Genomic DNA, 12,849 nt, shown 5'->3' with positions numbered 1-12,849 from the left:
GTAGTTAAAAATAAGTTAAAGCCCCTAAAGAACTGGTCGTCCATGTTAGTGAAGGCCATAAAAAAAGCATTATATGAAAAATACTTCAAATTTGGATGTCAGTTCTCTATGGGGTAAGTTTTAGGGGATCAGGTTAAATTTGATGGTTTTCAATGACTAAAAAATATCACTTTCCCAGAACTATGAAGACCCGAATAATAGTAGGCACTGGAATAATAGTACTACTAATACTACTACTACTAATCTGGTCTTCATAGTAGCTCTAAACAAGTTTTATGTGTAAATTTAATAGGCAAAAAGAATGATAGGATGAAATATTTTTACCTGAGTGTATACAGTTGACACGACATTAGTTGACACTTTAAAGATGGCCTTTGCACCATCCACCCATTTTACATCAGCGCCATTCTGTGAAAAAAATTACATCCAATAAGAGTTAGAATGATCAAACTATAACCAAAGTTAAAAATCACCAATACATTACGAAGAAAATATATCAATTGTGATTAAAAATCAATCTTACTTTAGTGTTGTTGGCCTCTTTAAGGCCAAGATAACCAGGAGGTAAATTACTAGAAACCGAGATGCTGAACTCTTGGGAAGATAAACGTCCTTCTTTGAGGACGGGTAACCAAGAGTAACCCACTAAAAGTTCAAAAAGAAATGTAAAAAAATTAAAAGCCTCCAAGTATAAACACTGCACACTAAAAGAATCTCACCAGGGGTTTCCAAGGCTTCTTTCCTCTTGGCGTTGGTTTTAGCGTTAATGTCACACGTCACATGGTAAAAAGAGAAGAGCAAATGATGTTTTTCCTGAAGCTGGGTAGGGAGCTCAATCTTCACCTGCATTGGCATGAAAAAAATTGAAAGAAAGTGACATTTTGGAAAGGATTTTGTGATATTTGGTGAAGTAAACCCACCTCGTCGTAGAAGTCAGGGTTCTGAGAGTGATGGAGGACGGTGGAACATGCTGCAGTGGTGAGGATTGGGCCTCCCGGTTTGCCGTAAATGCACTAAATGGGCGGAATTTATCACTTAAAAGGCGACTAAAAAATGGTAACTTGTTGTTGGAAGCGGTGTTACCTTTAAAGGTTTGGCGGATTCTTCGTCTGAGCTGCGGAATTCCACGTAGACTGCCAGATTGCGAGCCTATGCACAAAAAGGACGCTTAGTAATGAGCCTCAATGTAGTTCTGGTTTTATACATATTTAAAAAAATATATGATATGGAAAAGTAGACAATTTGGGTCATATAAGGTCCCACTTAAATGTGAGATTTGATGTATAAATGTGATATGAATGAATATGAAAAGAGTAAATAGATAGTGTTAGATGTGTGATATTATTGGATGTGGACGGCAGGACTGGATTTGTTTGTCATGTTTTTTAAATAGCAAAAAAGTTGTTTGCTTTATGGATGTTTAATTATGAGTACAGCTTTTTGAATAGTTTTCTTCACAACATAGCAAAGAAGTTTAAAAAAAATAAATAAATAAAAATGTAATACTACATGGTATAGTATATGGATTGGGAACAATTATGCTTAATATAAAAACCTTAGGTCAACATTAACAATGTTTGACATAGGAAAAAAACAAAAAATGACATGAAATGGGCAAAAATCCTTCTAACAAAACAATGAAATCTTTAATGCTCGTAATCCATGTTCACTTTACCCAAAAAAGCTAGAAAAATTTCCCAGGGCCCAATGAGAACAACTAGTACTACTTTACCTTGGCAAAACTCTTCTGGCTGTCATATTTGAGATGCTTGGGGTAAATGTAGATGTGATTTCTATAGACGCGGTAGGGTTGAGTGAACTTGGTGCAGTCCTGGACAAACTCCTCCACCTCCACAGTGGGCTGCTGTTTACTCACATCTTCAAAAGGTTTCACTGGGATGTACGAGGACGTTACGCAGTCTGGGGAAAATACACCACAAAAACAAAGTCATCAACAGAGATTAGCAGAAGCATGGTCGAAGCGGTCTTCGATGTTTATGCGTACTTGGGAGCTCTAGGGGAACGTAGTCCACCGTCAAGTCCAGAGTACCAGGAATAGTCTGCAATTTGCTAGTCTTCTCGGCCCTGGTTTTTAGGAAGGAGGTTAGTGGATGTTGTTTGAGGAGAGGATTGGATTTTATGCTGACCTTCGGTACTCTGACACCAGTTTGATCAAGTCTTCGGTGGAAATCTTGTTGCTCTCCTGCTTGAAGAGCGGCGAGAAACGGGAGTCTCGATCCAGTGCCCCCTGGTTGTCTTTGAAAATTGACCTGGCATAACAGAAAGAAAGGTATAAGTAGTCAGAAAATATAATTATGTAAAAAAAAGAAGGTTTTTTTGGTTGCTGACCTGACGGACCACGCAAATGGCATTCGGTACTTTCCCAGTTTAGCACAGAACTGTTTGTTGGATTTTAATATCTTCTGGACAATCTGGAGACGTGATGAGGAAAGACAAAAATAAAGCAAAGCTCACAATTGGTAGTGTATAAACTTAGGGTGGGCAAACTTTTCGGCCCAGGGGGCCACATTGATTTAAAAAATTTGACAGATGGGCGGGGTCAGCACAAGATACGATACAAATAAAAAAGTGCATCCGTTAACTGTACATATGAAACTTAAACAGAAAAAAAGACTTCAGTATTAACAAACTCAACACTCATCATTAAAGTAAAAGGTATAAATAAATAAATAAAAATATATTTTTTTATCATTTGGAACACGTCTGCGGGCCGGATTAAAAAGCCTAACGGGCCCCATGTGGCCCGCGGGCCGTAGTTTGCCCATGTCTGGTCTAAACCATTGATGTAAAAATGATGTTTTAACATATATGCTTACACAAAAATACTCGGGATATCAAATTCTGAATGAAAAAGTACTTTCTGACCTTGCCCGAGTCTGTGTTTTTGATGTATGGCTCAGTCCCACAAGTAATATTTCCCATCAGTACTTTCTCCACCCTGGCCACCATCACTATATCCGCATGTGGGTTGGTCACGGAGAATATAGCCTAGAGAAGAAAATTGTTTATATGTGGAATTCTAAAGGTAAAATGGTATCTGATACCTGTTTGGGAAAGCATAGCCAGTGTTCCAGTTCCAAGCTAGATTGAACATCTCCTGAATTCTTCTCCCCGGTTGAGCAGACGCCGTTTTCTTGAGCTCCGGAAGCCATCCCGCCGAGCATTTGACGGACGGCCTCGTGGTTGAGGTCCACGTGGAAGTCAGCGGAAACCTTCCTGCCGTCTCGGATGTCCAACAGGGACAGGGACACAAAGAATGGTTCGATCTGGTGGAAGGTGGAAGATGAAAAAATGTTTTTTTTGGGGGTACGCCATTGAATGGAAACGCGTCTGACGGATTGCAACTCCTTACATTAGTAACAGGTACAGTTTCATTCTCGTTGATGCAGCCCTGCAGCACCAAGTTGAGCGATCGACAGGTCACCATGAACCTCCTGCCCAGTTTCTCTTCGAATGGTCGCACTGTGTTTTCACCCGACGAATGCTCCGCTCGCGGGCTCCTGAGGACCTACGATAAACAAAAAGATGCACAAAATATCATCAATTGTCCCCTGGCTCTTAAGCATAAGAGCAGCCATGCTGTTTTCAGTTCGAGGCAAAACGATGCATACCGGGGTGTCGGGGTCAAGCGAGAAAAGATTCAACCTCTCCTCCCTCCGGGCGCTACGGATTCCCTCGTCCGTCTCGGAGATGTACTGCGGGAAAGGAGACGCCAAATGCTAATTACATGAGGCTAAAGAAGGCATAACCACATGCTGGAAATAAACGCTGGCTCCTGAAATGTCCACACGGAGACGCTTATTGACGGGACAATTACCATCATTGCATATCCCTATTGGTGCGGATTGTTTAATGCACTGCAATACTATATATAGTACTCAGCTACATCTTGTTTGGTGATAGTTTTATGTAGTACTGTGAAATACAATTAAAAAGTAAAGATATATTTCCATTCACGCAGCAAGGCTCTCCATTTTTCTTTTTTTTGCGCAAATACAGAACAAAATAATACCTAGCTGATGAAATTGTAAATATATAAAGCCATATAAGTGCTATACTGAAAACTAGTTAAATTTTCTATACAATGTTAGAAGGCTGAGAAGATGAAGCTGATTTTAATGATTAAAAAAATAAGTAATAAATATTATTGGGGTCATAGTGTAGTTTTATGCAAAATAATTGTCAGTCTATGGAATTTAAACAAAAAAAATTACTATATTGCTGGGGAATTGGATATAAGGAACATAATGGAAAAATAACTATGGTAGGTAAATATGGTGCATTTTTATGTGACAAATTTTCTATACTTTAAGTATTAATTTAACAATAATTATAAGTTATGTCATGAAATAGATTAGACGGAGAGTCCCATGTTTTCCTTCAACAAACTTCCGTATAATGTACCGGTCTAAAAATGAATTTGTTAGTAGAAAAATATGAATATAACAGCATAAAATAGACTAAAAAAGTCATATTTCCAACCTTAGCTAGCTCAGGATTGATGCCATTTTCTGCACTTTCCTCATTCTCCTGCAAACAAGCGTCGCTTAACGACATGTCAAATACATCTGCAAGAAAAAAACCCACAAAAAACACTGTCATTTTAAGCATTTTAACAGCTTATGCAGCACATTAAGCAGAAAAAGCAACATGCATCACATATAAAAATAAGACTAACCGTCATTTAAACTAATGCTGCCATGTAAATCTTTATGTACTGAACCAAAATGGCTGAATCTCACCTTGCCGATGGTCGGATAGATCCAGACTCTTACGGTCTTGAGCCGGTCCGTCGTGTGGCGTAATCTGCAAGATGCGCGTCAAGGTACTGATCCATTCCTCCATGTCTTGCTCGTTCTCCGCGGCCAGCACGAAGTAGGTGACCTCGTTCATTTTTAATTCAAAGGCGTGCTTCCTTAAGCGGTTATTCTACGTGGGAAAAATGGTGGAAATGGCGTTTAAATAGGCCTTGATGTGTAATTGAACCTGTTTTAGAGCATACCTGCACCACGCCTGTGCATGAGTCGAGAAAGATGCAACCTTTGGGTTCCTTGGAGATCTTTTCGTCTTTGTAGAAGTTCATGATGTATGAGTTGTCTGTTAATTGGGTGAGCTGGAAATATCGCCTCTTGAAGGACTGTGCAATGGCGAGGAATTGAATATGAAAGTCAGTTTTCAGGTTATCAATACATTAAGTTAACAGTAATTTTTTTATGAGGATAGAGAATTATACTCAATGTGTGTGTATGTGTGGAGTATTTGTCACTAATCTTACTTATTTACATATATATGTTCATTAACATGAATATGAAGAGTTCATTATTATGTGCTGTCCCTTATTAAATAAATCAAACTCATATACATATTATATTTTTGCTGTGTTTTATATGTGGACATGCTTTGCCCCAACATTTTTTTTAAAGTATTTGTCACTTTAAGGACTGGTTATGTTGGGAATGTTAGGGTAAAGTTGGTTAAAATACACAAGGTTTAATTATGTTGATAATTCTCTCTAATATAGTTATCATATTGTCATTTAAAATGATTAATTTACAAGTCAAATATATTTTTTTGCATGTTTAGCAAAATATTCATGTAAAAATATATACATACACATAAATACATGTACACGTACAGATGTTTTATTTTACATGTATATGTATATGTATAGATAAATATATTTTATTTTACATGTATATGTAAAGATAGACATTTTTTATTTTACATGTATATGTATAAATATATTTTATTTTACATGTATACAAATAGATGAATATATTTTATTTTACATGTATACAAATAGATGAATATATTTTATTTTACATGTATACATATGGATAAATATTTTATTTTACATGTATATGTGTAGATAAATATATTTTATTTTACATGTAAATGTATAGATAGATATATTTTATTTTATATATTTTTTTTTTACCCTGCTTGAATCACAAGTCAAATTCCAAAAAGTCCTAGTCACTTAGTAAAAGCTAATTTAAGATTTCCTATTTTGACCTCCGATCCAATCATATATATATATATATTTTTTTTTCTGTCTTCCATTTTTATGAATACTTTCAACTTACACAAGTACAATACCATCAACTGTTTGAGCAGAATGCTTGAAAATAACCATCTAAATGAAATGGAAGTGATAAATGTCATTCCTCACCCGAACAGTGATGCTATTGTTGACGGTGCTATTAAAGTTGCCCTTGTAGAGCCAACCCGAGCGAAAGACGCCAATTCCTCCCCCTCCGCCTCCCCCGCCTCCTCCCTTCGAAGAGGATAGGGAGGTGGTGTCCTAGAAAGACAAAACACGCCCCTGTAAAGTGGAACCGCTCATCACACGGATCGATCTTAGAGAAGGAGACATCTTGGACTGGGCCGTTAGTCAAAACATTGGAGGATCGTTTAACTGCTCTGGGATAAACCCATTTGGGTGGAGGATGTTAATGCATTTGCTCAGAAAAGGCCATTACCCACCTCATCTTTGTCCACGTCCTCGTAGTCGATCTCAAAAGAATGGGGAGGCAGCTTTTCCGCTTTGTATAATTTCCTAGAACATGGCAAAAGAAGAGAATATATCATATTATGATATATTATTATGTTATATATGAGATATTAGGACGATAAAGTATGCAAAGAGAAAATTATATTACATATTGACCGTCTCTGCGTATAAGCTGTAGCTTTAAAATGGCCATAAAATCATTGAATTTGACAATTTCTCTCGTATAAGCCGCCTTCTGACTCACAATTTTCACCTTGTTATTCATAGTTTTATTTTATTTTGAAGAGAAAATCTCCATAAAAATCATCACACGTGGTATTTCTGAGATACTGTAAAAAAAAGTGGTCAAAAAGTAAGTCATGTGACCAGTACATTCAGGATGTGTATTTGTATCTCTGGTAAAAGGTAAAATCGAGCAATGGCAGGCACTAATATTTAAGTTTTTTCATTTTTTATGCAAGATATGGTTAATTTTTTCTTCGATTTCATTCATAGACGACAAAATAAATTTTGTTTAGCATTTTATCTGTTTATTTTTTCTCTATTTTGAAATAAATTACCATATTGGCTGCATTGTCTTGCTTGTTATGGCGTTTTGTCTTTGTCACCTTGCAGTTTTGTGCATGTCAAGTCTAATTTATGCGCATATAAGCCGTACCGTTGATTTTTTTAGGGATAAATACGGCTTATATGTGAGAAAATACAGTAATTAATTAACCCTGAGTGACATTCCTGGTAGTAAAGACCTTCCTCCATTGGTTTATTTTTTTTTGTGAGGGGATAAAATGCAGGGCAGTCTTTGCAGCTCAGAAAGACGCTTTACTAAAAGGTCACGCGGTGGTAAAAGCTGTCGAAAATAACTGCCGCAGCCGGAGCATTAGTGGCTGTTGTGGACTGGCCCAGGAATGCTCCTCCATTGGCCGATGGATGGACGTGGCTGCAGTGAAAATGGAGACGTAAAAACCACCGTACGGTAGCTGCATATTCCTGCTGTGGAAACTATGGATGTTTCACTTGAGTAGCTTTGACTCGGGCTTGTGTTTGTATGTTTTTCTATTCAAGTTTGCTTTTGTGTACAGGCAGTTTGTTTTTGTATAAGCAATGCGGGTGTTGCTATAATTGCTTGTGTTGACTTTAGGGCAAGGTTGTCAGACTTGGGTTGCTTCATTTTAGATAGAATATTTAGATTTTTTTTTTATATAAATGGATTAAATGAACTGGATTAAAAGTCCTGAATATTCAGCTTTTTTATAGATCTATAACAATGTTTATTTTACCTTTTTTTAATATGTTTTTAGATTTTACAAAATGATTTTTGAATTAAAAACCGGAAAAATGATTAAAAAATGACAATTATTGATTTAAAAGGGGGAAAATCAGGAAATTTAACACACAAAATAATGAGGCAGGCCAGATTTGGCCCACGGGCCGCCACTTTGACACCTGTGCTTTAGGCGGGCCGGATTAAAAGCCTGACAGGCCGGATGCAGCTCGCGGGCCGTAGTTTTCCCATGTCTGCATTATTACCTTGGCAGAAGGCGGTAGTCTCCAGCGTAATCGTCATACTTGAATTGGACCACGTTCAAGTCTGAGTTGTAATACTTGCAGGCCTTAAGGGGAAAAGGACAGAAAATAGATTGAGATTTTCCTGAAAACTATTGACGGCCATGACAATATTCATACAATACACTGAGCAAACTAACCTGTCTGACCAGCAGACATTCCGCCTGTAATTCAGCACCCTCGGGAACAGCTGACCTGAGCGTACGTCTCTCTTGCGGCACAACCGATACCTGTGAGGATAACAGGGACCATTGTTAGTAGAATAATCGCTTTGGAAAGAAAAAATGGACGTTCTTTTGACATTCGGGAGCAGAATATTTGACTTTTCTATGCTAGGATGTTCTAAAATGCAATTCCCATTTAATCAGAGTGGTGTAAAAAAGCCATTATAGGCGAGGATTGGATTTGAGTTTCTTGAGCTCTGATTGGCTGTTGTTTAACAACATAGACGTGTACGCACTTACTGTAAAATCATTGTCAGGAAAGAGAAGAAGCTCCCTAAGAGGGTCTTGCTTGAGATCTGATCCCAGTTCCGAGATGACGGCCTCATAATCAAGTGGATCGATCAGCTTGGGCTTTTCTTGCTGCCAAAAAAACACAACAAAATACATATTTTACTATCTATGGAGCACAGGTACGATATAAAAACATTGTTGACAGAGGTAACCTTGACAAATATCATTTATTTGAAAAAAATAAACATGTCTGAAATGTGGAAATGGGAGAATTTAATCTTGTTGTGGGCGGGGTTAAAACCATGATCTCAACATTGTGGTACTATGACATCGTTAGGAGCTAAAAAAGAAGGCAGGAAGTACAAAAGTGGCTATTACAGCTGGGGCTCGCCCTCAAAGTTTTGGTGACAGAAAGATAGCTCTGCTGTACTTTATCTATGCAGCCATCAACATGGTTGGAATTTCCACACAGGGCGAAAATACATGTTGCACTTGGACACAATAACCACTATGACGTAAGGCAAGACTGCAAATATCAACTAAGATTGACAGTCAGATGATGCTTGCAAGCTCTTTTTTTTTCTTTTTGGAGGTTTCATTTTGTCTCAAAAGCCACAAAAACTGGTGTGGATGTGGCTAGCATGAAATACCATTCATCATTTGTATGAAATAGTCATATAGAATCTGACTATGTATGAACTCAAAGACAAAGTATCACTTTATTATCTATTATTATTGTTAATGTTGTTTTGAAGCACAAGATGCCTTAAAGTTGAACTCAGGACCAAAAGCACAAGTTCATATTTAACAGAAGGCTTTGATTTTAAGGACACATGCCCATTATATACAGGTTAGTTGTCATTTCTATATCATAGGTGTCAAAGAGGCGGCCCGGGGGACAAATCTGGGCCATCACATCATTTTGTGCGGCCCGAAAAGGTAAATCATGACTGCTAACTTTCTGTTTTAGGATCAAATTCCAATGAAGAGTATATATGTATATTAAATTTCCCGATTTTCCCCCTTTTAAATCAATAATTGCTATTTTTTATCATTTTTTTTGTTTTGGGTTTTATTTCAAAAACATTTCGCCCATGTATCATCATAAAAACAATATTCTGATTAAAAAAATAGGAACTAAACTATGCCATCAGACTATTTATTTATTTACTAAATTATTTAATACAATTTATGTCTAAAACGTCTTTTTCTGCGTCTGTATTCTCACCCTCTTACTACTGTGACCTTTCCCAAATACGGGATGAATAAAGTGATCTAATCTAATCTAATCATCATAACCGCCAACCATAAAAGGTTTGGAAATGCTCCTACACCGGCCATCATCCTTATAAGACTTTAAATATCATAAACAACAGCATAGGAGAAACAAATAGCTATAAATATAAAGCAAATACATACAAGACTCAACCTGGCAAAATCCGACCTGACGCGTTTATTCTTGGGTTTCCTCCTGAATGTGATTTTGCTCCTGAAGCTCATGCTGAATGGCTAAATAGTCCCAAAATGTTAGAAATCAAACTTGAAAAGGGTCAAGACAAGCAGAACTGCCACGACGTTGCGTGTCAACACACGTGGATGTTTTAGAGGAAGTTGTTAAGTTGTTAAAACACACATACACACACACACACACACTTTCAAATTTCCCCCAGCAAATCAAATATCAAGCAAGGTATTTGATAGGAACGGAAATACTCATCGAAATGGCTGATAAGTTTAAGTGTCAAGAGGTACTACATTAAAAAAACATCAGCTGATAAAGAATTATGAATATAAATATGTACATCAATGTAGAAGTGTGATAGACTGGTCTCATTTGTGTACACAGAAATGTTACTTCCTTTGATAAAACCTCAGAACAGAACCGTCTATAGAGGAAACAACATTTCGAGGTCAAAAACCACAGTTTAAAAAGTATGCGACATTAAGTGCAGACAGTTTTGGTGCTTTGGTTGTAAGCCTACACTGTACATTTACAGTAATACCTCGATTAGTGCGGTTAATGTGGACCGGAGATGGTCGCGATAATTGAAAAACAGCAATGTATGGTCTTCCTTATTAAAAAATAAAAATAAAAACATCTTCAGAGGTGAGTCCTAGTAGTAAAAGTGGACTTACATAATAAATATTAATTAAAAAAATTAAAAATACAAAAAATATCCAAGAAAAATATCCGCGATGTAGTAAAGCCGTGAAAGTTGAAGCGAGAAATAGCGAGGTATTACTGTATTCTAATACTACTAAGCCAAATAAAAAATAATAATAATAATTCCGCAAAAAATGCAGATGCTGCAAATCCACCAGGATGTTCGGGCAAATAATAATAAAAAAATAATTTAAAAATACAAAAAAAACGTCCCTAGAAAAACGTATTTTTAGGGTACCGTATTTTCACGACTATAAGGCGCACTTAAAACTCCTAAATTTTCTCCAAAATAGACAGTGCGCCTTCTATATGGAAAAATGTCATTCATTGAGGGTGCGCCTTATAATGCAGTGCGCCTTATAGTCGTGAAAATACGGTATATATATTTTTCCCTGTACATGTTCTGCTTTTGACCCTTCACAGCTGAGGTATAACGGGGAGGAAATGGGGGGAGGAGGGGTAGAGATGGGGTCATACATGAGGAATTTGGGTTCTGTGGGAAAACTCCAGCTTTCCCAACATATGCAGAGAAGATGATTTAACCGCTTGAATCATTCAATAAATGTAAGTGGCTCTTGTAATGACTTTTGGACGACATACAGTTGTTTAGGAACAACTTTCCAACACAATGTTGTATATGTCAGCCATCTGTCTTTGCCTGGAGACACCAGTTCTAGCCTGATTTAGTTTTTTTGTTGTTTTTCACCCTTAAGCAAGACCCAGGTTTCTGCAAGTCCAGCAAAAAATGTTTGAGTTTTGGCACAGGGTGAATTTTACAGGCTAGTTTTTTTTTTTTTTTTTTGCTTTCCCACCATAAACCTTTCGTCTCTTTGGGTGTCTGTTTGGTCGCTATGGTAAATAGGGGTTCATTGTGGACAGTTCTGCTTGAAAAATGCATCTTTTAACATTTTGGTATAACTTAATGGGGATTAATATTCTCCCTTCAAATTGGTTAGTACCTAAGAAAGACGCCGAAATGCCACTTTAATGTAAAAAATCATTTTTTCTGGTAGATCTAAAACAATGTTTATTTAAGCTTTTTTAAAAATATATTTTTAGATTTTACAAAATGATTTTTGAACTAAAAACACAGAAAAAATGGATTAAAAAATGAGAATTATTGATTTAAAAGGGGGAAAATCAGGAGATTTAATATACATCTATACTCTTCATTTGAATTTGATCCTAAAACAGAAAGTCAGCACTCATGATTGACTTTCCCGGGCCACACAAAATGATGCGGCGGACCAGATTTGGCCCCCCGACCACCACTTTGACACATTGAAGTGTACTAGTGGGTGTGTCTATGCATGACCACCTTTTGAGGGTGTAGTATATTCTTGAAATGATCTTATATTTCTACTACTACTGGTACTAAGTTCATGTATCGTAAAAACTGAAAAATTCTGCACTATAACAAAACCCAATCCTGAAAATTAAACATCTGCCATAGAATGACACGACAAAAACTGAATTTGTGAGCTAGAAAATGCACTCCAACCATAAAGACAGTATGAGAAAAAAAATACTACATGCATTAGTAATCAGAGCATCAGAGCCGGTTACCATGACAATGATAGTCAGAGGTGAGTTGGCAGTGGTGTAGCCTTCCAGGGTGGGCGTTGCAGCATCCATTGACGGCTGATTCTCCCGTGAACACATGTGGCCGCAGTCTGCCCCACCCACTGAGCGTAGAAGTAAGACGACGCTGGCAGAACAGCCCATAATAAGCAAAACGGGTGTCTCCGGGGCAATAAGCCCTTGTCAAATCGGCAAGTACCACCAAGTCACTGGTCAACTGGTCCAAGCCGAGTCAAAGTAAGACCTGTTTAAGCCTTATCAAGTCCTGGTGGCTTCATCCTGGTTTTTCTGGCTAGTGCTTAGCTCCCAGATTCCCGTTCTTGCCGTGGTTAGGAGTGGAAAGCACCCAAGCAGCCTTAGAGTCGTCTCTCCCTACCGCTCTCTCTCTCTTTCTCTCTTTTTCTGGCGCTTTCCCTCACATATACACACACACCCATCCACACATACACAGTGACTGCATTAGTGTGCAGTTCAGCCCATCACAGCTCAACCAGACAAACAGCAGAATGCAAATAAGCGTCAAATAACTGGCGGCAGCTGCTATATTTCCT

General features: G+C 37.5%; 1 protein-coding gene across 2 annotated transcripts in view; it reads right to left on the bottom strand.

The window, feature by feature from the left end:
* dock10 (dedicator of cytokinesis 10) overlaps positions 1-12,634 on the bottom strand; it is a 30,350-nt gene extending 17,716 nt beyond the window's left edge. For both annotated transcript variants that reach the window (XM_077722401.1, XM_077722402.1), the window contains exons 1-22: positions 12,284-12,634; positions 8,563-8,682; positions 8,239-8,328; positions 8,063-8,145; positions 6,508-6,580; positions 6,194-6,325; positions 5,024-5,158; positions 4,764-4,950; positions 4,504-4,589; positions 3,633-3,716; positions 3,374-3,529; positions 3,066-3,287; positions 2,887-3,009; positions 2,350-2,432; positions 2,148-2,270; positions 2,006-2,085; positions 1,733-1,920; positions 1,084-1,149; positions 921-1,013; positions 720-843; positions 524-645; positions 325-408 (exon numbers count right to left, since the gene is read on the bottom strand). In XM_077722401.1, coding sequence (XP_077578527.1) covers positions 325-408; positions 524-645; positions 720-843; positions 921-1,013; positions 1,084-1,149; positions 1,733-1,920; positions 2,006-2,085; positions 2,148-2,270; positions 2,350-2,432; positions 2,887-3,009; positions 3,066-3,287; positions 3,374-3,529; positions 3,633-3,716; positions 4,504-4,589; positions 4,764-4,950; positions 5,024-5,158; positions 6,194-6,325; positions 6,508-6,580; positions 8,063-8,145; positions 8,239-8,328; positions 8,563-8,682; positions 12,284-12,442 — 2,613 coding nt within the window. In that variant the 5' untranslated portion in view covers positions 12,443-12,634. The remainder of the gene's footprint in view (positions 1-324; positions 409-523; positions 646-719; positions 844-920; positions 1,014-1,083; positions 1,150-1,732; positions 1,921-2,005; positions 2,086-2,147; positions 2,271-2,349; positions 2,433-2,886; positions 3,010-3,065; positions 3,288-3,373; positions 3,530-3,632; positions 3,717-4,503; positions 4,590-4,763; positions 4,951-5,023; positions 5,159-6,193; positions 6,326-6,507; positions 6,581-8,062; positions 8,146-8,238; positions 8,329-8,562; positions 8,683-12,283) is intronic.
* Positions 12,635-12,849: the final 215 nt, after the last annotated feature.

This window comes from Stigmatopora nigra, chromosome 8, assembly GCF_051989575.1.
Source record: "Stigmatopora nigra isolate UIUO_SnigA chromosome 8, RoL_Snig_1.1, whole genome shotgun sequence".
NCBI lineage: Eukaryota > Metazoa > Chordata > Actinopteri > Syngnathiformes > Syngnathidae > Stigmatopora > Stigmatopora nigra.
This window is presented reverse-complemented; position numbering and strand designations above follow the sequence as displayed.